The sequence below is a fragment of the Camelus dromedarius genome, chromosome 8, assembly GCF_036321535.1.
Source record: "Camelus dromedarius isolate mCamDro1 chromosome 8, mCamDro1.pat, whole genome shotgun sequence".
Classification (NCBI taxonomy): domain Eukaryota; kingdom Metazoa; phylum Chordata; class Mammalia; order Artiodactyla; family Camelidae; genus Camelus; species Camelus dromedarius.
The window spans coordinates 58,658,822-58,684,414 of record NC_087443.1 but is presented as its reverse complement, the minus strand read 5'-3'; the positions used below and the strand labels follow the sequence as shown (position 1 = coordinate 58,684,414).

Genomic DNA, 25,593 nt, shown 5'->3' with positions numbered 1-25,593 from the left:
GACAGTGACTCCCTTCCAGCGTGCCTTAAATGATGGCAGCTCTGTGCCAGCCCCCAAAAGCGGCAGAGGTGGAGGGTAGGTCAACACCACAGAATTGGAAACAGTGGCTCCAATGACATGTTAGACACTCTTTCCCTGGGTTGTCCTGAATAAATGAATGTGGAATCCCTGAACCCCACCTGTATATTGGTCCTACCATGTTAGCTTACTAACGCAGTTTTAGGTATTTACTAAAACGTGTTATTATTGGTCCTGTACAAATTATTCTCTCCCATTTAAATGAACCCCCAACCCCAGGGCAGGCAGCATTAGGGATGCTGGAGAGGACTCCTGGAGAGACAGGGAAGAGGGAAAGCTGAGCTCCTTCTCTTGCCAGCTATCACATGTAGGGACGCATCCAGGGACCAGCTTCACTTTGCCTAGGGGACTTTTCAAGCCACACTACCCCTATGATTCTGAAATGCCTCCCTGGGAGAAATGCTTCCCATCCTCCAGGCTGAAAATCACTAAAGTTGTGAGCCATTGTTTCTTTTGTGGATATATCATGTCTTTCAGGTTGGCTGAAGAGTAAAACAGATTGAAAACTGTGTTAGTAAGCTAACTGAAGTTGGTTTTAGCTGTTACCTTAATGGCGGTGTCCATATACTCCAGTTGCTGAGGCCTCAGAGCTGCCCAGCTTCCTGCCTTTTCCGAGGCCTGATTGGTTAGCTCCATCTCTGGCTCTGAGAGCTACTGCAGAATCCTTTCAATACATCCCTCTATTTATGAAGCTAGCCACAGTCATTCTCTGTTGCTTTCCATAAATAACTTCAATTATAACCCAAACCAGTAGTGCTCCTTCTGGGAAATAAAAGTTGTCACTTGAGGATTTGCTGGTGGGGAAGGTCTTCAGTCAGAAAATAATGTAGGTTAATCTATAACATAGCAAACTCTTGTTCCATAAGCAAACACTTTACCCTGAAGGAGTTGTGTGTTGCTTGTCACAGGCACTGATGTTGTTCTCCTGCTGGATGTATGGAGGCCGCGTATGTGTGTGTGTGCGCGCGCGCGCGCGCGCGCATAGCCTAATTATACAGAGTTCCTCCCCCATTCTCCTGGTCTTTATTCAGTTGCAAAATGTTGCTGGTCTGAGAAGACTGGAAGGAGGATGCTGGAGAAGGCTGTGGCCTGAAGGTGAGGCTGCCAGTGAAGAAAAAGATGTGTGTATAAGAGAAGAGAGCAGCTCCAGAAGCTCTTTGGGGGGATGGTCTAACTGGGTCAAGATTCCTCCACAATTCCTAGCAAAAGGTTGCTTGGTATCAGGACCTGAGATCACTGCGACGTGCGAGGAGACTGGCGGAGGGGACCGAGAGAGGTGCCTTGATGCCTGCCGAGCAGAGGCTGTATGCCTGCAGATGGGAATGCACTCTGTTCGCCCAACAGCCCATTTCTACCCAGTGCCGGGCACTGAGCCACACTTAAGCAGAGTTCACTGAATTGTGGGAGGCAAGGGCGGAAGGACGGGGAGACCGCGGAAGGCGCATGAGGTAGGGCCACCAGTCTCGGAAGCCGCTGAGAAAAATCCGGCCTTGGGACCCAGGAGGGGCCTCGCGTGATTCCTGGAAAACCTCGCATATTTCTGGATAGAGAATCAAAGGGAGGGCACTGGAGCGCCCTTGGGTTTAGAAACTGAAAAGTAAGGAGGGGATTTGGCGGATTTAACGGTCAAGGACTGAGGTCACTAGGGAAGCGGATCTGTGACATATGTTCCAGGCTCAGGTAGGGGATATGAACTGCATTCTCTAAAGCCGTTACCCGGGAAACGGGAAGGAGGCGGAGCCAGCCGAACTGACAGACAGAGGCCACTTCAGGGGCGGGACTCTGCCTCTCATTGGCTCTCTCTCCGGCGAGGGGCGTGGCTTACCCATGACTGACAGGCCCTGGATTGGGGCTGACTTGAAAGGGACAAACTTGACTGGGAGAAAATGGGGCTTGGCTCCAACTCCTAGGACACCGGCCTAGGCTGGACTAGGCTAGTCTGATGGGTATGAGTCCACAGGACCGGAGCTAAAGCTGGCCCAAACTACCTGTCTGTAAGATGCCAGCCTCATTAGCCCTAGTAAGAGGGAAGGTCGCCTCCCTACGGCCAGGCTAAGTCAGGGCTCCAGACCCAAGACATTTTCTTCCTTAGAACGTGGGCCAGGAGAGGAGGATTGTAGTTTTTCTTATAATGAACAGGGTGGGGCCCTGGAGCAGATGAGGCCAGGGAAGGCGAGGAAGGCCAAGTATGCAGATACAGGTTCCCAGAGAAGGTTTCTGGAGTCTGAGCACTGGGAGGAAGAGAAGAGGCCCAAGAGTGGGGCAAATTACTTTCCAGTGAGAAAAGTGCTACATCTGCCCAAATGCTGACTTCCAAGGAAAATGCCAAGCATGTGGAAGCAGTTTGGAAAATGTATCTGGCTAGGATTTATCCCTAGATAATTTGTGAAGTTGGCCTAAAGCTAATTTTTTTTTTTTTTGCTTTGAGAAGCTGGTGTGGAATTAGGAAGGAAAGATGGCTAGAAACAGCATTCCTTCTACCCACTGGTGCCCTGGCCAATCTTATTTCTGATATAGTTTGTGTTATCTGCAGAGATTTTGTTATAAAATGATCCTAATGATTTTGTTTTACAGATTCCTGTACCTCATTCCCCAAGTGGGTTTATTTTACGTAGATTTTCCAGTAAAAGTGCAAGGCCTCTTTCTAAGGAGATTGCCAAAGGCCAAAGATGTAACTGCAGAAAAGAGGCTTCAAGAATTGACCCGGGGCTCAAGTGGGCTTGGTGCTTCTCCTAAGGCACTGGTCCTACTGACAGAACAGGATGGAATTGAAACTGGTTATCTAAATGTCATCTCATATTTAATTGAGAATAGGAATGTTTGCTTATGTGCCTTCAGCTATAAAACCCTCAAACTTGGAAACTCCTCAGTGGCTTCAGTAAAAGGTCTGTGTATACTTGTATGTTGTCAGCTTTGCTGGCCTGTAAACAAACTGGGCCCAGGGAGGAGATACCTTGGAGTGTTAAAGGGACTACGAAAATGACCTCAAGTCTGGCAGGCAGCTGGCAGGTGAGGAAGAAGCCTAACACAGTGGCTTCAGAGTCACACAATTTGGCTTCAATACTGGCTCCACCACCTTGTAGTTGTGCAGCTGTTGGCAACTTTCTTAACATCTTTAAGCCTGTGTGCTTACTAAGAATGGACCAAACATGTTTGGCTTCACAAGGGTGGTTGTGGAGATCAAAAGAAATAATGGACTTAAAGCACTTGGCTTCACTTAGCCTGACTCCACACAGAAGGGCTCAGTGAGCAGTAGCTGTGTCACCCCCACTAGCAGTGGCCCATACAGGTGAACTTCTACTTCCCAAGAGGAGCAAGTGAGCCCAGGCCAAGATAGCAAGTTCACTCAGGCTGCTGTAGGACCATTCAGCCCTAAAGATTTCTCTCCCAGTGTGAGACCTTTGGGCTGAAAAAAGGGAGATGAGGGCTATTTCCTACAGGGAGTAGGGAATGGATTTTATTATAGATTCATCCATGTTTATTTTTTTGAACCTTCCAAAGCCAAGACTTAGGGTGAGAGAGGCAACCTTACACTGTTTAATAGTAGCTCTCACCAGCTATACACAGGCGTGAACTTTTTTTTTTTTACATGAATATACATATATTCATTTTCATATTCTTTTTCACCATAAGCTACTACAACATATTGAATACATTTCCCTGTGCAGTCCATTTATAGTTAAAGGAATTACTCATAGGTATGTACTTTTTGCCACTTTGTTAATTGTTTTAAGATTGTTTTTGTAGTTTTCTATCCTGTACATCCTGAGAAGTATCTTTTTTTGGTACTTTTTTTTAAACATTTTTTATTGATTTATAATCATTTTACAATGTTGTGTCAAATTCCAGTGTTCAGCACAATTTTTCAGTTATTCATGGACATATACACTCATTGTCACATTTTTTTCTCTGTGAGTTATCATAACATTTTGTGTATATTTCCCTGTGCTATACAGTGTAGTCTATTCTACAATTTTGAAATCCCAGTCTATCCCTTCCCACCCTCCACCCCCCTGGTAACCACAAGTCTGTATTCTCTGTCTGTGAGTCTATTTCTGTCCTTTATTTACGCTTTGTTTTTGTTTGTTTGTTTGTTTTTGTTTTTGTTTTTTAGATTCCACATATGAGCGATCTCATATGGTATTTTTCTTTCTCTTTCTGGCTTACTTCACTTAGAATGACATTCTCCAGGAGCATCCATGTTGCTGCAAATGGCATTATGTTGTCGGTTTTTATGGCTGAGTAGTATTCCATTGTATAAATATACCACATCTTCTTTAACCAGTCACCTGTTGATGGACATTTAGGCTGTTTCCATGTTTTGGCTATTGTAAATAGTGCTGCTATGAACATTGGGGTGCAGGTGTCATCCTGAAGTAGATTTCCTTCTGGATACAAGCCCAGGAGTGGGATCCCTGGGTCATATGGTAAGTCTATTCCTAGTCTTTTGAGGAATCTCCAAACTGTTTTCCATAGTGGCTGCACCAAACTGCATTCCCACCAGCAGTGTAGGAGGGTTCCCCTTTCTCCACAGCCTCTCCAGCATTTGTCATTTGTGGATTTTTGAATGACGGCCATTCTGACTGGTTACACAGGCATGAACTTTGGACCTCTTTTTTCCCAGAAAAAAGGGGGTTCCTAAGCAGGGAGGGGGTGGAGGGCCCTGGGATGGGGGAAGAGGTGTTAACTAGCAATGGTCCCCACCAGGCTTGTTCCAGTATTGCATCATCAGTGAGGGTGTGGAGGGGTGCAGAGGTGTGCTGGCACCCTAACAACTTCTCTGATAAGAGCTGGGCAGTGCTTAGCCCTCTCGCCTTCCTTTCCCAGAGGCTACCACCCCATGCCAGATGCGTGAGGGAACCAAGAAGCTCAAAGCCTGAGTTGGTTTGTAGGCATGTGATCAGCCCCCCTAACGAAGATGTAAACGAAGTCAGGGCTCCAGCTGCTGAGAGAATATAAGATGCAGGCATCCCCTCTACTTTAATACTGGGGTGCTGATTTTCTAATCTCAGCGCGCCCTCTGCTGGGTAATGAGGCTCCCTACAGAAGGGGAGGGAAGAGACTAAGCCCTGGATTTCACTGGGGAGAGAAGGGAAGGCCGCAGGCAGGAGGCTCTTCTGGGCACCCAAGTGCAGTGGAATCAAGCGAAGATCAAGAAGTAGACAGGTTTTTATTTTATTGAGTAACAATGGCACCATAGCGTTTATTACTGGTGGCGGTTGGTTGAGGGGCAAGAAAGTGCTCTTAGGGGATCCCACTAGGGCCTTCACCCCACTACTTCGGCCAGAAGTCACAGGAGTTAGAGTCAAGGTCCAACTCCACACTCTGTAAGTTGACCAGCACATATTCATCATCAAGCCCACCTCCCCTTTGGACCAGCCGCTGATGCCTGGGCCCTTCCTCCTCTTGGAGATGGGGGTAGGGGGAGGAACAGGGTCAAGCCTCAAGAAACAGAAGTAGCCAAGGTCAGGATTCTGCTGAATGTCTAACAAGGTCAATGGAACAAAAAAATCCCCTGCTTAAGACTACACTCAGAGCTTAGTTGCCCTTGAGGGTGTCCTAGTTACACCCACTCAGATACCTGTGGAGTTTAAGCACCATTCCCACAGCTGTGTCCCTCTGTAAGAGGGTGCAGTGGGGCTTTTAAAGGGGAATGCTTACTCTGCCTTCATGGCTGTTTGATTGGGGGAGGGGGTTGGGATTGTAGGCTTCGATCTGAGATTATGACATCAGAGTGGACCAAGAACTCCCAGGATTGTGCTTAAAGATGCCCACACTGCAGTGTTGGGGAGTCAGGAAGATGTCAAGAGCAGTACAGGATACTGACACTCCTTTGTTCTAGTAGAGAAGAGGGGAGGAAATGGCCTATTCCAGGAAGAGATAAGCCCCCTGCCTTCCTTATCCTGACGTGTCCTCCTCTGCCAGCCCAGTTCCTGCGTCAGCTTCAGAACCCAGGAAGCAGACAGCTGAAGGATTCAGCCCAGTTTGGCCTACTAGTATCCCTGTCTCTGTCCTGAAATCCTGAGGCTCCTCCTGTATCCAGAAGGGGCAAGAACTCATCAGAAATGAGTTGGCTGGTGGAACTGTTTGGGCAAGAAAGTCCTGTAGCCTAGCTGGCTGGCAGGTGGCAAGAGGCCAAGAAGGGAAGCCAGACATGAGGACATCCCAGGACATCATGTACACACTCATACTGCATATGTACATCCATAGACACACTAGTGTGGGAGAAAAGGGATTATGTGGATTATGTGACCCTGCTCTTTGAAATCAGAGGAGAGAAAAGGCTTATGGGGTCACCTCTCCTAGCCTAACAGGTTGCTGATCTCAACGGCTACTCCCCCACCAAGCCCCCTGCCCAGTATCACTCAGATAGGCAAGTGGCAGGGACGGCAAGGCTCCACTGAAGCAGCAGCCCAAGGAGGTTAGGGAGGGGGCCAGGGGCTAGCCCTCCCTCAAAGCCCCTTGTTGTAATAAACCACTTCGATGCTGGGGTTCTGCTCACGGATCTGAGCTCTCAGCTCTGGCTCCAGCCTGCTCACACGTATGGAGCTGCAACAGAACAGCGCAGGCAGGCTGAGTGTCCCCCTGAGCCACCTCCACCTCAGGCTAAGGGATCACCACCACTCCTCCCAGGCCACAGAGTCTTCTTCTTTGACTGCCAGAAGTCCTGGATCACTGTCATTCCCCCACCACCAGATTAAGTTAAGCGTCTGCCAGGCCTCCTCTGGGAACTCACTGGAGGAACCTAAGATTAGCTGCTTCCTGAGATGGGGAAACCTGTCTGGAGCCCCCAGCCAAGCCAGGGGGCAGCACTTACCTTTTCTGGGGGAAGAGGGCACAGCACAGGGGGGTGGCAAATACCAGGCTGGGGGAGAGAAGAGTGTTGGAAAGGTTTGTGAAGCTCTGATCTAAGGGTGTTCCCTCCCTGCACCCCACCCCACCTCTGGAGACAGCCCCTAGGGGTGGAGACTGATTAAAGCCAACGCTGACATTAGGTTCTGACTGAGGAAAGAGCCTCCAGAACAGTGACCCAGAGCTCCACAGCCAGTGACATAATCAGTAATTAAATGTGCAGGCAACTCCAGCATAGTCCCAAAAGGTATATTTCCATGGTTTCCATGGAGAAGGAAGACTAGAATCCCTTCGACTAAATTCTTGATCTTCAAGGACCAAGATCACCCCAACATATACAGTATGCCCAACACGTGTCCATAACCCCTACCAGCTGCAAGTATGAATGAATGGTGTATATAAACAACTTAAAAGCAATATTACCCACCCACAACCACCGTGGAAAGGACACTCCCACACACCCTAGCTAACCAACTCCCTGTGTACTTACCAGAAGCCCACCAGTCCCACTTGCAGGGGAGCCCCCAACCAGGGGCGGCGCTGTGGGGAGACAGAGACATTGGAATAGTGTGTGTCCCGTGCCCCCCTCACCTCTACACATTCACCTACCAGGGCTCTATCCCAACAGCCTTGCCTTTGAGCCTCATACATGGCCCTATTCTTTCTCCCAATCCCACAACAGGGTTGGGACCTCAAAATCACCACCCTCCACTCCAGTCAGGCCTGTTTACAGACACCCTCCTGAGTGTCCCACCACCCATTCTCACCTCAGAATTGCTTCCCACACTTCCTCCAGAAGCTGCTTTCTTCCAGAAGCCCCCTCTAGCCCTCTACTTCCTCCCTCCCATCACAGTGCATGAATCTGGCCCTTTCCAAACACATCTCCTGCTCTGCACCCCCTTCTCAATTAACTTTAGCCACAGAGACCACCATTCTGTTCCTCTAAGGTTCACGGTTGGTACTCAACAAACATTTGCAAATAAATGATTCAATGAATGAGCCAAAGCCTGGATTCCTATGCCTTACTATCTGTCCTGTCATGCATGTGTGAGCCTGTGTGTGTGTGTGAATGTTGTTTGCAGGCAAGGCATGAGCATGATACCAAGCATGACTGTAACAGTCCATCCCTATCAGCCTGGTCAGAGGCTTCTGGAGTGACACCAACTTCCTTCAGGACAGAAACCTTTTCTTTCCTTCCCTCATCTTCTGCACCCTCAGTGTTCCTTCATTTCAGCCCAATTCATTCTTGCTGAATGAATGAAGGTGGAGGGGGTGGGGCAAACATGTAGGAAGCCTTAGACTTAGGTCAGGCTGGAGAGGGAGTTAGGGACTGGTCACTTCTGCCCTCAGTCACCACCACTTCCAGGACATGAGAGGTGAGAGACCTACCTTCAGGAAGTCTTTCTTCTCCAGGGTGTCCATGATCACGGGGGGAATGGCTGAGGGGAGAGCAGAGCAGGGAGGGAGGGAGTCACTGGAGAGAAAGTCAGGACCCTAAAGAAGAGGGGATCCCTTTTCCCAGCTCTTCCCACTCTCCCCCAGAGTCTTCTAGCTCCCAGAGTTCTCAAAACCCCCAGACAATGACACTCCCTTCTCTTAGAGCCTCCTGTGCCCCACCAAGCCACCCCTGCCTCACCCATGGCAGGAATCGCCATGCAGATCCTTGATATCACCACCTGGAAGATTCCTTGCTTGGCTGCAGACACCGAGTGGCCAAGCCTCTGACCCTCTTCATTGGTCACCGGGATGCCCACCTGCAGCTCCCTGAGAAGGGTGGTTGTCAGATCACACCTGCAATGCCTTCACAGGCAGCTAGTCCCTGGGGTCCCCTCAGACAGCCTAGATTCAAAGGCTGGTTCTCCCACCCCAGGATCCCAGCATCAGTCTGAGACATGGCCTAGCAGCTCACGTGGCTGGCTGGGAGGCCTACATGCTCACTGAGTGTGCACACGCCAGGAGCCGGGGCAACTCACCTCTGCCTCATCAGGGGGATGTTAATGCAGTTGGCAGCTGCCACAGCTGCAAAGGGTACAAATCTGCCAACCAGTGGGGGCAGGTGCTGGGGGAGGAGAGATGTCATTTAGTGGCCCTAAGGGCCATGGGGTGGTGAGGAACTCTGAGGAGATATATGGAGAGCCTGTAGGTTGCGATGGAGGAGCAACAGGGAAGAAGGAAGCAGATAAAGGGTGAGTTGGGGGCAGTGGAATGGGAAGGCATTTACCTTGGTGAGGGATTTGAGTCCCAGGGCCGTGGCCACAGCCCCGGTGGTGGCACTCACATAAGCTGTTCCCAGCTGCCTGTGGGAGGAAGAGCCAGGACACAAGGGGAAAGGTGAATAGTCCAGCATGTGGTTCTTTCCTTCAGGGACATGCCAACTCTTCAATGTATGAGGCATGGGAGGATGGCCTCATGGCAGGGGAACGTCTCCTCTGCTCCAGTGCAGTCTTGTCTGGAAGCCCCAGTCCCTCCCCTGGAAGAGAAGTGGGTCCCCCCAAAGCACACATACAAAGACCCCATGCCCTCAGCCAGGCCAGGAAAGTGAGGGGGACGGGCTGAGAGGAGAGCACTGAGCCATGGGCTGCCTGGCCCTCGGGGAACAGGAGCTAATAGGGGAGAGCAAAGGAGGGAAGGGAGAGAAGTTCCTGGGAATGAGCTCTCACCCAACAGTGATGGGAGCATCACCACTGCGATTGGAGTAGTTAACGATGGCATTGAAGGACTGATTCACCCACTGCCAGAACACCACGGTTGGGGTCTTCCTGAGGGAACAAAGACACTTCTATCGTGTCCCTCCCCAGTAATAAAGCCCCAAAGATTATCCCCAAACCCTCAGGACGGGCCCTGTTGATGATCTTAGAACTTGCTCTGGTGACCCCTGCATGACCTTCCCTACACAAACACATCCATTGTCTCTGGAGCTGAGTCCTGAAGAATGGAAGGGATTCTAACACAAGCTCTCACCCACCCACTGGCCCAAAGAGGAAGTGCCCAGTCATCAAGTTACGCTCTAGCTTGGACAGAGCACCCAGGGAGGAGATACACAGGATAGGACCTGCCTGTAGAAGGTGAGCATGCAGCCAGTGATGGTCATGTTCATGGGCACCTGGGCTGACATGCGGCCAATCAGGACCACCTTCTCCCCTGTGTCCGGATGGAAGGCAGAGTCGTACACATACTTGGCCCTCCACAGCTGGTCCTCGGTGAGCCCTGGCGTCACCACGCCGGCCCTGCAGAGGTTGGCAAGGAGCAGACAGGCAATTCTAGGAGGCAGATCCGCCCCTCCCACGCCCTGCCCACCCAGCTCAGGGTAAGTCTGGGCAGAGGACCAAGCACGTTGGCCTCCAATCTCAGGATAAAAGAGCTCCTTGTCTCTGGGGAAGAAGCAAATCTTCCCAGAAAGTTGGGAGGCGAGTTTGTTTCCCTTCAAGCCACAGGGAGAGAGATGCCCTTCTATTTCTGCCAAAACACTAAGTCATGGGTAGTGGTTGTTTCCAATCGATCAAAAATGGCTAGAGGTGTTGCAAGGGTTTTTCCTCCTGGAGACAAGGGGGCTGCCCTCCCACCTCCTTGGGACCCAACTTTGAGCCTCTCTGTCCTTGCAGAGGGTGGCCCAGCAGTGGGACAGATTCCTATAGAGTGTTTGTGAAGCACAGAACAGCCCCCTACCCATAAATATCAACACCAACTCCTCAACCCAAACAGCCTGAAATCCCCTGGGATACAGTTCTGTGCCCCAGTTGTCTGTGGTTCCAACAGACAGGGCCAGACAGTTAGGGGGTGGAGGAGTGGAACAGGGTCACACTCAAGTGAGGGGAAACAGGTGCAAAAGTACTGTATTAATGGTAAGGAATGAGACCCTGGGGCAGATGGGGTCCGCAGTCACCTGTAGTTCTGCACGATGTTCCGGGAAGCTTCCAGCTGTGCCCCAGAAAGCAGAAGATTTCGGGGATCAGTCACAGTGAAGAAGTGCCGGGCTCTGCCCAGGAAAGTGCTTTGGTCCCACCGAGGTTCCTGGATATTGATATCTAAGGGCAACTCACCCATTTCCTGCAGGGCAGGGACCAGAGTAAGAGGACTCCAAGTAGGGGATCCAAAGGCTCCACATGGGGGAGACTTTAGTGGCCCTACCCTGGTCCCTGGGCCTATTATTGCCAATCCCTTCTAGAGCTCAAGGTGACTCCAGATAGGTAAGCAAGGGGTGGGGGGAGAGGAGGAGCTGTTTTCTAGGTAATGTCCCCGCCCAGGGACCTGCAGCCACTGGAGGAGGGGACAGGGGAAAACAGAGCCAGGGAAATAGACATCCTTGCCCTCTGGCCTGATGCAGCTTTTCACGAATGAGCATTTACACGTGTGTGGTTGATGCATGAGAAGCAACTAATCCCATACAGCTACTCGTGTGCTCTGATGCATAAAAACACTGATTATATGCATTACACATCTATGTTCATGCCAGCTTTAGGCCCCAGCTGCCCTAAGACCTACATACAAACCCTCAAGGCTGTTTGGGAAGATGGCATAGGCCATCCTACACTCCAGGCCCTGATTGGAGGAGACCAAAGGCTCGTTGACCACTCCAGGGCTTATTTATTCCAGATTTATTCAAACAGGGGATGCTGATGCCAGCCAGCCAGGTGTGCTTGTGGGCACAAGTCCCCTCTCCAGACCCATATTCCTCAACCCACACTGAATGGTCCAAGGCTCTCCTTGTTCTCCAGCTGGGAAGGGCTGGCAAAGACACCCATCCACCTATTCCTGAGCCACTTGCCTCTCAAGGAGCAGGCTTCAGTAAATGACCCCTCCACTCAGCACAGAGAGAAAGCCTGAAGCAGCCATCTGGCCATGTTGGGCAAAATCCTACAGAATGACTAATCCTCTCCAACCACACTTCCTCCCTCACAGGCAGACACACCCTCCTCTCTCTCCACACACTCACATTCACATACCCACACACAAAGACATCATTATACATGCCCTACACATACATACAAACGGGGTGGACACACCCTGCATACACTGGCACACAAAGACAGTTACTTGCACGCACACACACACACACACACACACATTAGCTGTAGACACTTGAAGTTGTGACCACACAGAGCCCCACCCTGGCCTTCCCTCCCCAACCAACCTTCCCTCGTGCCCCATGGACCTCCCTAAAGCAGCGGATACTGAATCCCACAGGACAGGGAGCACACTTCAAAGGCAGCATCCTTCTCCGACTCGCAGCCCTCAACCCCCTACTCCCCAGACTCCCAACCCCGCCTGGCACAACGAGCACTCACGCTTTCCTGGGCTACCGGGCTCCCAGCCTCTGCAGCTCTCAGACCCGCCTTCCTCTCCGCGAGTCGCCCCCGCCCTCACACCCATCACGCGTAACGTCACGCTTGACGCTCACCAGCTTTAGGGGCGGGGGCTCCCTCCGTGCATCCGCCTGACGTGGCCAGGGATTGGCAGAACCTAGGGGCGATGGGTGTTATTAGGGGCGACGCCCCTAGCCCGGGCCACGGAGACCTGGCCCTACTCTGCCTCAGAGCCAATCCAGGCTTAGGATCAGTTCAAGCCGCGTCTGCAGAGGGAGTGAGGAGGGGAGGGGCCGCGGGTGCTGCCCCATTTGCTTGCAGTCCCTTGGCTGGCCTCGGGAGGCACAGGGCATCTGCCGCAAGGAATCTAGGTACCCAAGGCGAAGGCTTGCAGCGATCTGGGCTAAGACAGGCGGCGTGGAGGGGCCATCCTCTGATGGTGCGCACTGAGGGACTCGGGTTACTTGTTTACTTGATGGCTGCCTTGGCAGTGGCTTCTGCCTACTTGGTCCCCTGGGTTCCTTACCCCGGTTCCCCCAAGCTTCTCTCGCGGCACCTCGGCATTTGCACCCCTTCACAATCTGATTTTGCCCTTCTGTGTCCCCAGCCCATTCCTCCCCACCCCCAGTCCCTTCCTTACCCCTCTCTGTAACCTCTAGCTCCACTGAGTCCCCAGTTCCCTTACGCCCCCAATCCCTACTCCTGCATCACAGACTCTAGCCCCAGTCCCTGCCCTGAATGTGAAGGGGCAGAAGGCTCAAGGTATCTCTGTCTGCATCAAATAAGTGGATCAAAAAGACTCTTCCTCCTCCTAGTGTCCTGAGACCAGCTGCCTACCTTGTGTCGGTCCCAGAACTGATTGGCCAGAGAGACACTTTCTGACATGAGAGGATGCATGTGAAGAAAGCCCCGCTTAGCCTCCTCCCCGCCCCGCCCCAACTCACTCAGTCACCATACAGAGCATGCGTGCCGCACACCCAGGCGCCAGCCCACGCTCCTGCACACCGTGGGCGCTCTTCCTGCTCTGCCCAGGTGGCATTCCCTCACTGAGGCCTCAGAGGTGACCGTAGAGGACTGGCGATTCCATGAGCCCTGGAGGCCTGGAGAAGACGCTTTTTCGGGATCCCCTGCACTGAACCGGTAACGGGAGAGGGGCGAGCTGAGACCCAAGCCCTAAGTTCGCGGGGCGGGTTGGGACATCGGAACTCGAATTGGATCTGGTAGAGCTCAGCGGCCCCAGCCCAGGTTACGAACGCCTGTCCCAGGCACCCAAAGGAGGTGGTAGGGGAGTAACTGGCAGCCCTCCCAGCCAATGGGAGCCCGGGCTGCGCAGGCCAGCCCCATTCCTGCAGCCTCCGTGGGGGCGTGGGCGGGGATCCCCTTGCTGCGACTGTTGCTCGCGCCCGCGCGCTGGCGATACCGGCGGCGGCCGGACACGCGAGCAGGTGAGGGGACCCAGGAGGACAGAGCCGGGGGTAGGGTGCTGCGTTCTGGGTCCTGGAGCTGCTCTTGGGGTCTTGGTCCAGGTTTTTCGTCGGATGTTGTGGAGCTCTCGCCGGCAGGTCCTTCCCCCAAGGCTGGAAGAGGTTCACACACCTCTTTAGACGGAAGGGGAGAGGGAACGAAGAGGAGGGCAGCCTGGGACCTGGGGATCTCTGGGGGCCAGGGAATCTTTGAGGCCCTTGGCCGCAGCTGTCTCAGGTTCTGAGTCCCCTCGAGGCCTGAACCCCTGGGGCTGGCCTTCTACCCACAGACACAGGAGAGGTGGTACAGTGAACTGTCCTGGCCCAAATTTGTGTCACACTGCTTGAAGCCCTAGGACATGAAATAATCCCATCTCCACTCTGTCAACCTCTACTGAAGACTGGGGACCTACCGGAGTAGATGACTCAGCTGACAGCAGAAACTAACTAGGGATGAAAGAGAGGTTCCCACCTGCCTGCTTGTATAAATGGCTCCAAAAGTCCATGATGGTGCCTGAACTGGGCAGTTCTCTGGCCTGGGGTAGGAGTGGAGAGGGGCCAAGGCATGGGAGGCAGACTGCTCAAACCAGAGGGAAGGGTGGAAGTTCTGGGGGGCAGCAGGGGCAGCATTCACACCCGTTCCCCAATGCCTGCTCTCCCTGCGCAGGTCTGGAGCACACACCCCTGAGAAGCAGCGGAGGTGGGGGGCTCCCGGTCCCTGAGAACCCTGTCTGCACAGAATGCTGATGGAGCTGGGGGCATGCGGGGCCCTCCTCTCAAGGGATAGCAGGTTCCTTCTGGACCTATAGGGCGCCGCCCCAGTCTAGCCACCATGGCGCATGGTTTCGCAGTAGGCTTCGACCCACTGGGACTCGGAGACCTGAGCTCCGGCTCTCTGAGCTCCCTCTCCTCCCGAGGCCACCTGGGCAGCGAGTCGGGCTCGGCAACGCGATACCTGCTGAGGAAGCAACAGCGGCTGCTGAATGGGCCCCGCCACGGAATTCGAGCCTCATCGCCCATGGGCCGCGTCATCCTCATCAACTCCCCCATCGAAGGTGAGGGCGGGGCCCCGCCACTGGGCTGGGGACTGCGGATGGGGGTAGGGGACAGCCAGCACTAAGGAGGAGGAGGCAGAGCCAATATGGGTGAGGGAGCTCAAGAGATGCGAGTCTTCGGGATGTGGGAGGAGATGGCCTCTGGTAATCCCTAGACTCTCCCTCATCTTCTCTTCTCTCATCTTCAGGCCAGTCCTTTAGGGTCCAGGATTGTGGAGAGGTCAGAGGTGGGATATCCTGGCCTGGAGGCAGGGAAGGGGTGTGTGGTATGCTGGCCCTCAAGTGAGCAAGAGGAGGCATTGAAATGGGCCCTCCCTCCGACGGACTCTTCCTTTCTCCAAACCCATTTGTGTGTGACTTTGGGGGGTTTGGGGGTTAGGGCAGAATGGAGAAGGACATTCTTCATCAACCAGCCCATTGTGTACCCAGCTCTGTGCTGGGCTGTGAGGAGTCAGTGCCCAGCTGGGTAGAGAGAATTAGACTTCAGGAGCAGAGGATGGAAAGAGAAGTAGAGTGGAAGATGTTCCAAAGAGAAGGAGAAGAGGGTCGAGGGTCGGGAGGAAGCCTCAGGTCTGGGCTCTGGAGTAGGGAGACACCTAATCTTATATAGTTGCTTAATGACCTTTCATTTCACACCTATTCTATACCAGCCCTCGTTAGGTCCTGTGGGGGGACCTACAGAGAAATAAGGCTCAATTTTCACCTTCCAGAAATTTACAGTGTAGCAGGGCTTAGAGACAGAGCAATAAAAGCAGCTGGTGGTGGGGTGGATAGATCACAGACAAAGGTTTAAAGTGGAAAGCGTGGAGCATGGTGACAACCTGGCTGCAGTGACAGATGTGAGGCGACAAAAAGCTGGTGATCAAGGCAGGACCTTGAATGCCAGCAGGGAGTGGGGGCCGCCTCAGCCTGGGCTTTCTGCAGGCAGGCCAGATAAATATCTCCAGCTCCCCTCCTCTGTCTCAGCCAGCAGAGCTCCCCTGGCTGGATCCCAGATTGAACTTTTCACACCCTGCTCCTCCCCTCTGACCCAGCTGGGTACCTCTGTTCCCCTACCCAGGCCCCAGGGCAGGGGTGGAGCCTGTTGGTCAGGGAGCAGGCTTTCCTGCCCCAGTGGCCCAGCACGCTCACCCCCATCTTCCACCACATTTGGCCTCACCCTCAGGTGAGCAACAGGGTGCTTCTGACAGTCACCATTGCCATTCTGGTCATGGAGCAGAAATTCCCAGACTAAAAGCTAGGAGACAGGGAGGGCTGGGGCACTGCAGCACTGCCCTTGTAAATCCCATTGTATTAAAAGAACTAGGCCATACCTCCCCCTCACGCACCCACTTACACCACGCCCAGCTACAGTTATGATGCAGGGGCTCTGTACTGTCCCTCTAAAGATCCTCTTCCAGAAGTTCCTGAGTGCTCTCTCCCCCTGCCTCCCTCAGTGCCCCAGAGCAGCCAGGGAGTAGCATTCCCTAGCAATGGAAGGACTGGGGCGTTGCTCTGATCAGCTGGCCCCTAGCCTGTCTGGGCTGGGAGCCTCTGAGCTTAGAACTGTCCCCTCTGCCTGAGCACAAACATCTCCCAACTCACCACAGCCTGGAGCCCCTTCCCCATGTTGTTGTTTAGACCATTCCAGAGGCCTAAAGTAACTGATAACGGAGACACAGTGGGAAGCGGGACACTGCTCATCGCCCACAAAAATTCCCACCAGCTCCTCAGACTCAGTGGATCCCAGAGAAGCGGCATTATCTTTAATCCCAACCAGCCATCTCTCCTCACTCTCCCAGCTCACTCATTTATTCATTATTCTGCTTATTATTTCATTTATTGTAAAAAGACTTAGCAAATATCAAGCACCGTGCAACACACTGGGGATACATCTGTGGAAAAGAATGACTAACTCCCTACCGTGATTGAGCTTACAGTCTGGTGAAAGGAGAGAGAGAATAAATAATACACAAATAAACAACTAATGAGAAAGGATGGCAAGAATCTTGAGGGTACTAATTTGGATGATATGATAGAGTAGTGGTCCTCAGACTTCAGAATACATCAGAATTGCCTGTCAAAAGACAGATTGCTGGGCCCTACACCCAGAGTGTCTGATTTAATGGGTCTGCAGTAAAACCCCCAAATTCACATTTTTAATAAGTTTCTAGGTGCTCCCGATGCTGCTGGTCTGGAGAGCTCGCTTTGAGAACTGTCTAACAGAGACGATCTGGAAGGAGGGGGAAGAGACTCTTATGTAGGGTTGTCTAGGAAGGCTTCTCTGAGAAGCGGTGTCTGAGCCAGGAGGAACTGGGAACAGGCGCGGTCTGGGCAAGAGCATCGCAAGCAGAGGGAACACTGTAAGGGCTGACCTGTGAGAGGAACAGGAGGGAGGTCATGAGGCCGGGGAGGCCGACCAGAGGTGACTGTAGAGAGGCGGGCAGAGGGAAGCCCAGGGAGGGCCCTTACTGGGCATGGTAGGAATGTGGAGTTCCTTCTAGAAGCAGGGACAGGCACTGAAGTTTTTAACCGTAGGAAAGGCATGATCTAGTATGAAAGCTGACTCTGTGTAGAGAGTGGATTAAAGGAGGCAGGAGTGGAAGATAGTGAAGAGGCTGCTGAGTGCCTAAAGGGATGTCTGGTGGCCGGGCTACAGCAGTGGAGGTAGAGACGGTTCCATCCTCAGAGACCCCAAGCTCCTAGGCTCAAAACCCCAGATTTGACATCTCTCTGGCCCAGGGCCCTAGGGAGGCCCCAGGGAGGGACTGAGGAGAAAGAAGGCTGGAGGGCGGGAGAGCAAAAGATTCCTTGGCTGGGCTGAGAAGGTCCTGAGACCTGTGCGGATAGAATCAGCTGGCTATGGGCTCAAAATCACTCAGAAAGGACTCAGAAGCTACCTGCCTCCCCACTCATTTAGGGTCCTGGGTGCCCGTGCTCAGCAACCCAGCCTTTGCAGGCCCCAGATTGAGGAGCCCGGGGGTCCTCTGAGCCCAGAATGGGCAGGGGAGTTATGCCTATGTCCCCACCCCGACAGCCAACAGTGACGAAAGCGACATCATCCACGCAGTCCGAGTGGAGAAGAGTCCAGCCGGGAGGCTGGGGTTCAGTGTGCGGGGAGGCTCTGAGCACGGCCTGGGCATCTTCGTCAGCAAAGTGGAGGAGGGGAGCAGTGCAGGTGAGCAGGGCCCCCAGGGGTGAGGTTCTGGCTCAGGATGTGACCCCTAGCTCGGTGGAGTGCAGAGATGCTGTTGTCAGGGGTGGGAGGAAAGGACCCTCAGCTTTGGACGGCCTGATCTAATGGGGTGATAGAAGGTCCCTAGTCTGATGGAGAATATTCAGACCCTACCTGAGAATCCCAATCTCATGGAAGAAGTTTCACCTCAGGGAGCCCCGTCTGATGGGGGAGGCTCAGCCTCAAACTGGGGGACTTCTCCCACGTCAGACACCTCCCTCCTCTGATGCAGAGCGGGCTGGCCTGTGTGTAGGGGACAAGATCACAGAGGTGAACGGACTGAGCCTGGAGAGCACCACGATGGGCAGTGCCGTGAAGGTGCTGACGGGCAGCAGCCGCCTGCATATGATGGTGAGGCGCATGGGCCGTGTGCCGGGCATCAAATTCTCCAAGGAGAAGACCACGTGGTAAGCAGGCCTAGGCTCCCCCTCACCCTGCTCCCCACCCCCTGCTCCCCACCCCAGCACCACCACCCCGAGCCGTGGAGGGAGAGGCCAAGGGCACAGGTCTCAGCCCAGGGCCTGGCTATTATGGCTTCCGTTTCCCCAGCCCCTGGCACTGGAAACACAGGAGTCCCAAGGTCTGACCCTGAAATGAGAAAGGGCCGTGTCTTTCCCCTAGCCCTCCTCCCAACACCCTGCTATCCTAGACCCCAGTGGCCCTTCCCCTGTGCTGCTGCTGCAGCGATGAACCTGGGGATCGTACAGTGCCTGCCTCTCCCCAGGGGCTCGGGGAGGATTCCAAATGGGGCCTGGCAGTTGGAGCTGCTCAATAAAAGGAGATCTGCATGGTTTCCCTAATTTGATGAAATCTATGTCCCACTGAAGATCTCAGGCCTAAGTGTCCCCAAAGGCAGCCCCACCTGTTGTCTTGGCTCCTGGGAGGAGACGGGTGGGTGGCAGTGGATGGTGGCCCAGGCTGAGAGCCCTGTGCTGTTGTCCAGGGTGGATGTGGTCAATCGACGGCTGGTCGTGGAAAAGTGCAGCTCAACACTGTCCAACAGCAGCTCAGAGGATGGTGTGCAGCGCATCATCCACCTCTACACGACCTCTGACGACTTCTGCCTGGGCTTCAACATCCGTGGGGGCAAGGAGTTTGGCCTGGGCATCTATGTGTCCAAGTGAGGACTGGGGCAGAGTATGAAAATGGGTCGGGCTGGGCTGGGACCTGGGGATGGGTCAGCAAGTGAGTTCTGGCCAAAGACATGTCCGCATGACCTAGGTCAGCAGTGGGATGTGGACAGAGAGGCTGGGGTCACCAGGAGGAGAGTCAAGGAGTTTGACTGGGCATCCCCATATCCAGGTGAAGAGTCTGGAATGGGGTGAGGGAGGGCAGGCCAGGTGACCTATCAGACTGCCTCTTGTCTGACCCCAGGGTGGATCACGGTGGACTGGCCGAGGAGAACGGCATCAAGGTGGGGGACCAGGTCCTGGCGGCCAATGGTGTCAGGTTTGACGACATCAGCCACAGCCAGGCCGTAGAGGTGCTGAAGGGCCAAACACACATCATGTTGACCATCAAGGTGGGCAGGACTGTGGGAGACAGGGGGAAGGCAGACTATAGGAAGGACTTCCCAGACCACCCTAGAACTTAATGTTGCCCATGGCTCTGCAACTTACGACTTTCTACAGCCATGTGAGAGGTAGGGCAGGCATTGTCCTCATCCCTATTTCACAGAAGAAGAAACTGAGGCTCAGAGACGCAACGTAACTCAGTAATCACAATCAATTACTCAGCTGGTCAGTAGTAAGACCTGGTTCCAGCCCTGCCCCCCAGATGCTCGGGCCATTGCCTCTTCATATGAGTGGTGGAGGTCTAGGGTTGAAAGAATGTCCCACTCAGAAGGGTGGGTTGAAAGCTGTGGCTTTGGACAGGACCTGGGTGGTGGGCATCCTCAGGGCACAGGGCAGGGAGAGCTGGGCTGGAGCCAGAGATTGGATTTCAGTGGAGGCGCCTGGATTCATTATTCATGTGGGTCTCACACTTGCCTAAGGATTGGGTCCTTCTCACCCTGGCTCCCAGAGTTGGTGATGTCTCACTCTTCCCTAGGGCCCAAATCTGGCCTCTGGCCCACTCTTCTCCCTCCTAAGTCTTCATCCATCTCACCCTTCAGTGCCTCCTCGCCATATCCCCAGCCTCTCCCACATCCCATTTCTCCCTTTCCTTTCTCTCAAATTATCCCAAGCACTCCTTCTCTCTCCCACTCTGCTCCCATTCATTCATTCAATATTTTTGAGTACCTACTACATAACGGCCACTATGCCAGGTACTGGAGCTATGACAGTGAACAAGACAGACAAGGTCTCTGCTACTGGAGGGAAAAAGACCAACTAGATGCATGCAGATTGTGACAACTGCTATAAGGAAATTAATAGAGGGGGAGGTGGGGTAATTTGGGAAGGCCCTTTTAGCTCAGGTTTCAGGACCTTTTAGCTCTGAGGAAGTTCTACCTTAAGAGGGAGAAGGGGCTGGTCATGAGATGAAGGAAGAGAATCCAAGCAGAAGGAACAAGTGCAAAGGCCCTGAAGTGTAGAGGAACTTGGTACGTTCAGAAAGGAAGCAGCCCATGTGGCTAGACCCTGATGAACTCAGAGGAGAGTCATGGGGTTGAAAAGTTGACTCCTGTCCCATCATGCCACCGTTCTTACCCTCCCTTCTCACCCACTCCCCTGTGCCCTCCCGTGCCCATCCTCCTCAGGAGACTGGCCGGTATCCTGCCTACAAGGAGATGGTTTCTGAGTACTGTTGGCTGGATCGACGTAAGTAGCTGGGCCCTAAGTTTGGAGGGAAAGAGCTGAAGCCTCAGGGTGGGGCTGGGAGAGTAAGTGGGCAGGGCCACCAAGATCTCTTTGGGACTTTCACATGCCCAGAGCCACTTCTGAGCTCCCCTCTTGAGAAGTTGCAGGTTCCATTCCAGGCTCTCCTGGGGTCTGGAGTCCCAGGGCTGAATGGATGAGAACTGACTTGCTTAAAGTCTCTCAACAAGTCAGTGGCAGGACTGCTGAGCAACTGGTTCCCTAGACCTTGTGATTCCAACATTGCTGCTGCCCAATGCTCCCCTCCTTCCAAGCCCATGGGTAGTCTGCAACCCTGGCAGGGCTCCAAAGCAACCCAGCCATACTCCTGAGATGCCCCTGCCTTCCCCACTGCCTGCAGTGAACAACGGGGTGCTGCAGCAGCTGTCCCCCGCCTCTGAGAGCAGCTCCAGCGTCTCCTCATTCGCCTCCAGTGCCCCCTACAGCTCTGCCGAGGGCTCAGGCTCCCTGCCCTTGGACCGCATGGATGTCTGCCTGGGGCCTGAGGGGCCAGGCAGCCAGGGTCCAGGCTGGGGGCGGGCAGACACAGCCATGCAGACCGAGCCCGACGTGGGGGGCCGTGTGGAGACCTGGTGCAGCGTGCGGCCCACAGTCATCCTCAGGGACACAGCCATCCGCTCTGACGGCCCCCTGCCTACCCGCCGCCTGAACTCTGCACACTCTGAGTCCCCCAAAACTGCTCTGCTACTGGCCCTCAGCCGACCCCGGCCCCCCATCACACGCTCACAGAGCCACCTGACCTTGTGGGGTACGTGGGGGACGGGTGGCTGCTGCTATCTCCAAAGCTCCAGGTCCAAAACCTGTCTTGCACCCTGTCCTGGGCCCAAACCTTCCTTTGCTCCAGGCTTTGCTCCAGCCCCAACCCCAGAATACAGTCAGACCCTGCACTGGGTTCCATTTTAAACTAGTCCTGAGACCCAAACCTACCCTCCATCCCAGTCCCAGCTCCAGTCAGCTCTGGGCCCCAAATCAGCCCCTAACGCAGACCCTCCATCCTGGAGTTCCCAGGCCTGTCTACACACATACTCCTTGCAGAGCTTGTAGCTGGGGCAGGAAGGGGTGGAAAGTTGGAAGAGGAACGTGGCCCCCCATCCTCATCCCTAACTCCCCACTCGGCTGCAGATCCTGGGTGCCCCCTATGCTCCCTTCTCTCTGCTTTCTCTCTGCCTGTCCCCACACCCCTGCCCCTCGTCCTTCCCTTTTGCCCACCCCTCCAGCCCCCCCGGGTGCTCCCTTGTGTCTGCAGAGGAGAAGAAGCAACGGAGGAAGGAGAAGTCGGGGTCCCCTGGGGATAAGGGGGCCCTGCAGCGCTCCAAGACCCTGATGAACCTCTTCTTCAAAGGAGGGTGGCAGGGGCACCTGTCAGGGGATGGGCGCAGAGAGGCCTGGACGCTGGACAGCGGGAGCCCCACTAAGCCCCGCCCCCGCCTGGACCTGGAGAAAGGTAAGCCCTGGACCAGTCAGACCCGGAGGACAGAGGGAAAATCCACTTTGCATCCAGCAGCTCTGAGCTTAAATCCCACACTGCCTTTTACTAGCTGTGAGCCATCACTTCAGCCTGCAAGCCTCATGAGTAAAATGGGAGTAGTAATACCTACTTCTTTAGGAATAATGAAGAATAAGTGAGCTAATGTATGTTAATCACTTAGTACATTATTTGACACAAAGAAGGTGCTCAGAAAATGTAGTGGTCCTTGTTATACTACCTTATCTTCCCATTTTACAGAGGGGAAAACTGATGAGTCACAGCACAGATGAAAATAACCTTGGGTCAGATCCCTGTGCTCTTGGTGCTGAGGGGAGGCAGGGCACTCCTTTCCTAGAGCATTTGGCTTCACCCTCCCTGGCCAGAGCTCCCCACAGGCCCCACCCAGTTCTAGAACCATCTTGAGCAAAGCCATTTCTAGATTAGGACTCAGGCAGAAGGGCCTAGGCAGGCTTCACTCATGTTGAGGCCTTCCTAAGGACCCTTACAGAGAGCCTCTCATCAGTCTGGTGAGGTTCAGAGACTGGACCAAAAGTGGGATGAGATGAGACTCCTGGGGTTACCTGGGACAGAAATTCAACTCAAACTAGCTTTAAAAGGCACTTCTTGGCTCAGGTACTGATTTAAGCTGGGTCTAAAGATTTAAATAATCTCATCAGACATCTGCCCCCTTCATCTTTTGGTTCCTCTTTTCCCTGGATTGTCTTCATTATTACTGGCTTTGCCACTTAGAGATAAGAAGACCACTGTTGCTTAGCAACCCAGGGGAAGGTGTGTCTCTTTTAATAGTTTCAGCTAAAGTCTCAAGCTCTCATTGGCCCAGCTGGGATCATGTGCACAACACATCACTTGTGATGTGGGAAAGAGAGTTCTTTTATCAGCCAGCTTAGATCACATATCCACCCTAGAGTACAGGGACTGAGAATTGGGGCGGGGGTGTCCCCAGGTGAAATCAGGGTGCTGTTTCCAGAAGGGTGAGTGAATGCTGGGTAGACAAAAACAACCAGAGGATGAGCTGGGCCTTGCCCCTCCCAGAGGTCTCAAGGTGACAGTCCCATCAGAGAAAATCCCTTCAAATCAGGACCGGCCAGCCCCCTCCCTAAACTCATCTCTCTTTCCACAGACCCCAGGGCCCTGCTCTCTTCTGGTTCTCCTCCCACCTCTCTGGCTACTCCTCTCTCTCCTTCAAAGGTTCCTCTTTTTCCCTTTGTCCCCGGAAGGTATGTGCTCCCCCAAGATTTGCCCTTGGGGTTCTTCCCTCTTTTATTTGCTCCTAAATGAACCTCCATAAGCAGAGCAAGACTGCACCCTCTCTTTATCCAAAACTTTCACTGACCCCCCATTGCCTATGAGCCAAGTCTCTGGCCTGAGCTTGGCCTTCAAGACCCTCCTCAATATCCTCGCCTTGTGCTTCCCAGTCTCATCACCTTCATTCCAGCCAGTGATCCAGCCAGTCCTGAGCCCCCTAACCCCTATTTTCAGACTGGGGACCAGGGCCTGCAGCTGAACCTCTTTCTTCTTCATAGCAGGGGGAGTGGGACCTGTGCAGAAGTTTGTCACCTGGAGACTGAGACGCGGTAAGTCCCTCTACCAAGGCCTGTAGAGGGCCTACAGTAGAGCTGCAGATGGGCTCCACATTGGGGGTAGTAGCTAAGGGGCTTTGAGCTAAATTCAGCTGGGGCCAAGCATGAGGAATCAGACAGATGGGGAGGTACATAATGGGGGCACCTGAAAGATTGGACTAAGCTTACTAGGAAAGATAGGGTAAGCAGGCAGATATTGGGGTTCATTTTTGAGGACTGGGAGCTTGAGTTGGGACTCCTAAAGACAGATTTTGGGGTGATGAGGGTGATGAGGGACAGAGCCTTACTAGAACTCCAGTGGGGAAGAGACTAGTATGACAGGTGCATGCTCAGAGCCTGCCAAGGGGGCGATGGGCGAGGACTCCATTAAGGAACAGACTGGGATAGGGGTCTGTGTTTGGGGGCTGGGGGACCTGGATTGGCACTCCAATCATGGGCAGATTGCGGTGGGATGCCATGGTGGGGAGCATCTGGACTAGGCTGGGGTTCCATCAGGGGCACCTGGGGGTCTGGCTCCACTGAGAGGAGCCACAGCCTCCTCTCTTGATGGCTCCTGGCTCCTTCATCATACCTCTTTGCTCCTGCCCTGCAGACCGGGAGAGGGGCCAGGCCCTGCTTTCTGCCAGGTCTGGGAGCCCCTCTAGCCAGCTTCCCAGTGTGGATGAGCGGGTACAAGCCTGGGAGAGCCGCCGGCCTCTGATTCAGGACCTGGCCCGAAGGCTGCTTACTGACGACGAGGTGCTGGCGGTCACCCGCCACTGTTCCCGGGTGAGCCTCCAGCCTACCCCCAGCCCGGGCACATGGTCACTCAGTCACCCAGTCCCTCATTCATTCAGGCCACTATCTGCTGACCAGTATCTGGGCTCAACGCTGTGAGGCCAGTTGTCAGTAAAAGCAGAAGTCACCCTGGTCACATCCACACTTGCTCATGCGAGCACGTGCGCACATGCGCGCACACACACACACACTGAGCTCACAGCCAGGAAGGAGAGAGAGACAGCAACTAGAACCTAAACACCCATAGTGACAAGTCATGTGAAGTGCTGTGGAGAAAAGGAACATGAGAAGATAACCCAAGAGACACAAATTAGTTGGTGTGGTCTGGGAGGACCTCCCTGAGGAGGTGATATTTAAACTGAGGAGAGAAAGAGCCAGACAAGTAATGAGTCTGGGATGTGAGTCCCTGCAGTCACCTGCCCTGGTCTCTTCTAAACCCCAGCCTTCCCTAAGTCCATGCCAGGATTGGTATGTGCCCTCTAAAACCCAAAGAGCACATAACAATCCTGGGTCAGCCAACAGGCCCGGCCTCATGCCAGGCCCCCTCTTCCATTCCCCAAGTAAGTAATCTTTTGTCACCCCACACACTCCAGGCCTCCCCTAACACCTTCACTGTTATTTGCTGTTCCCTTCCACTTCAGACAGAAGCAGAGGGCCTCAGTGTTGGGTAGAGGATAGATCTGAAGGCATTTTTTGCAGCCTGAATTTTCAGGAGGCTTCAGGAGGCATAGGTCACCCCCTCCAGGAGGACTGGAAGGCCCTCTCCTATCCCTCTGTTTCAAGAATCCCCTGGAAGGTATCCTAAGATGAATTCCCTGTGATGCATGTGCGTCAGTGCACAAGTGAGCCTGTGTATAAGGACAAGAGGAAAAGTTTCAGGAAATCGTTTGTGGTTCCCCCACTCCCTCACCTTGGACAGGGTGCAGTTGTGTTTGTGTGACATGTTCATTTGTATATCCATGGGGT

The 25,593-nt window shown here is 53.7% G+C and overlaps 2 protein-coding genes across 7 annotated transcripts in view; one reads left to right on the top strand and one right to left on the bottom strand.

The window, feature by feature from the left end:
• Positions 1-5,237: 5,237 nt before the first annotated feature.
• Positions 5,238-13,088, bottom strand: SFXN3 (sideroflexin 3). Of its 2 annotated transcripts, XM_064488345.1 has the most exons (12): positions 13,071-13,088; positions 12,329-12,390; positions 10,814-10,977; positions 9,983-10,157; positions 9,591-9,685; positions 9,152-9,227; positions 8,904-8,989; positions 8,567-8,694; positions 8,320-8,369; positions 7,421-7,470; positions 6,896-6,943; positions 5,238-6,627 (listed from the first exon to the last, which is right to left on the bottom strand). In XM_064488345.1, exons 3-12 carry the CDS (start codon positions 10,972-10,974, stop codon positions 6,531-6,533), a joined length of 966 nt encoding a protein of 321 aa, XP_064344415.1. In that variant the 5' UTR covers positions 10,975-10,977; positions 12,329-12,390; positions 13,071-13,088; the 3' UTR covers positions 5,238-6,530. The 2 variants fall into 2 exon arrangements, with proteins under 2 accessions (XP_064344415.1, XP_064344414.1); XM_064488344.1 differs by lacking the exons at positions 12,329-12,390; positions 13,071-13,088 and adding an exon at positions 12,216-12,293.
• A 149-nt stretch (positions 13,089-13,237) lies between these two features.
• The window catches only part of PDZD7 (PDZ domain containing 7), a 17,967-nt gene continuing 5,611 nt past the window's right edge, over positions 13,238-25,593 (top strand). For 2 of the 5 annotated variants that reach the window (XM_031461618.2, XM_031461621.2), the window contains exons 1-11: positions 13,238-13,373; positions 14,364-14,751; positions 17,768-17,908; positions 18,198-18,372; positions 18,909-19,085; positions 19,340-19,487; positions 20,664-20,724; positions 21,122-21,529; positions 22,028-22,225; positions 23,794-23,844; positions 24,443-24,618. In XM_031461618.2, the coding sequence (XP_031317478.2) occupies positions 14,529-14,751; positions 17,768-17,908; positions 18,198-18,372; positions 18,909-19,085; positions 19,340-19,487; positions 20,664-20,724; positions 21,122-21,529; positions 22,028-22,225; positions 23,794-23,844; positions 24,443-24,618 (1,758 nt within the window). In that variant the 5' untranslated portion in view covers positions 13,238-13,373; positions 14,364-14,528. Of the gene's footprint in view, positions 13,374-14,363; positions 14,752-17,767; positions 17,909-18,197; positions 18,373-18,908; positions 19,086-19,339; positions 19,488-20,663; positions 20,725-21,121; positions 21,530-22,027; positions 22,226-23,390; positions 23,759-23,793; positions 23,845-24,442; positions 24,619-25,593 lie in introns of those variants that run through there. The other 3 variants (XM_031461619.2, XM_064488340.1, XM_031461622.2) reach the window with 3 other exon arrangements.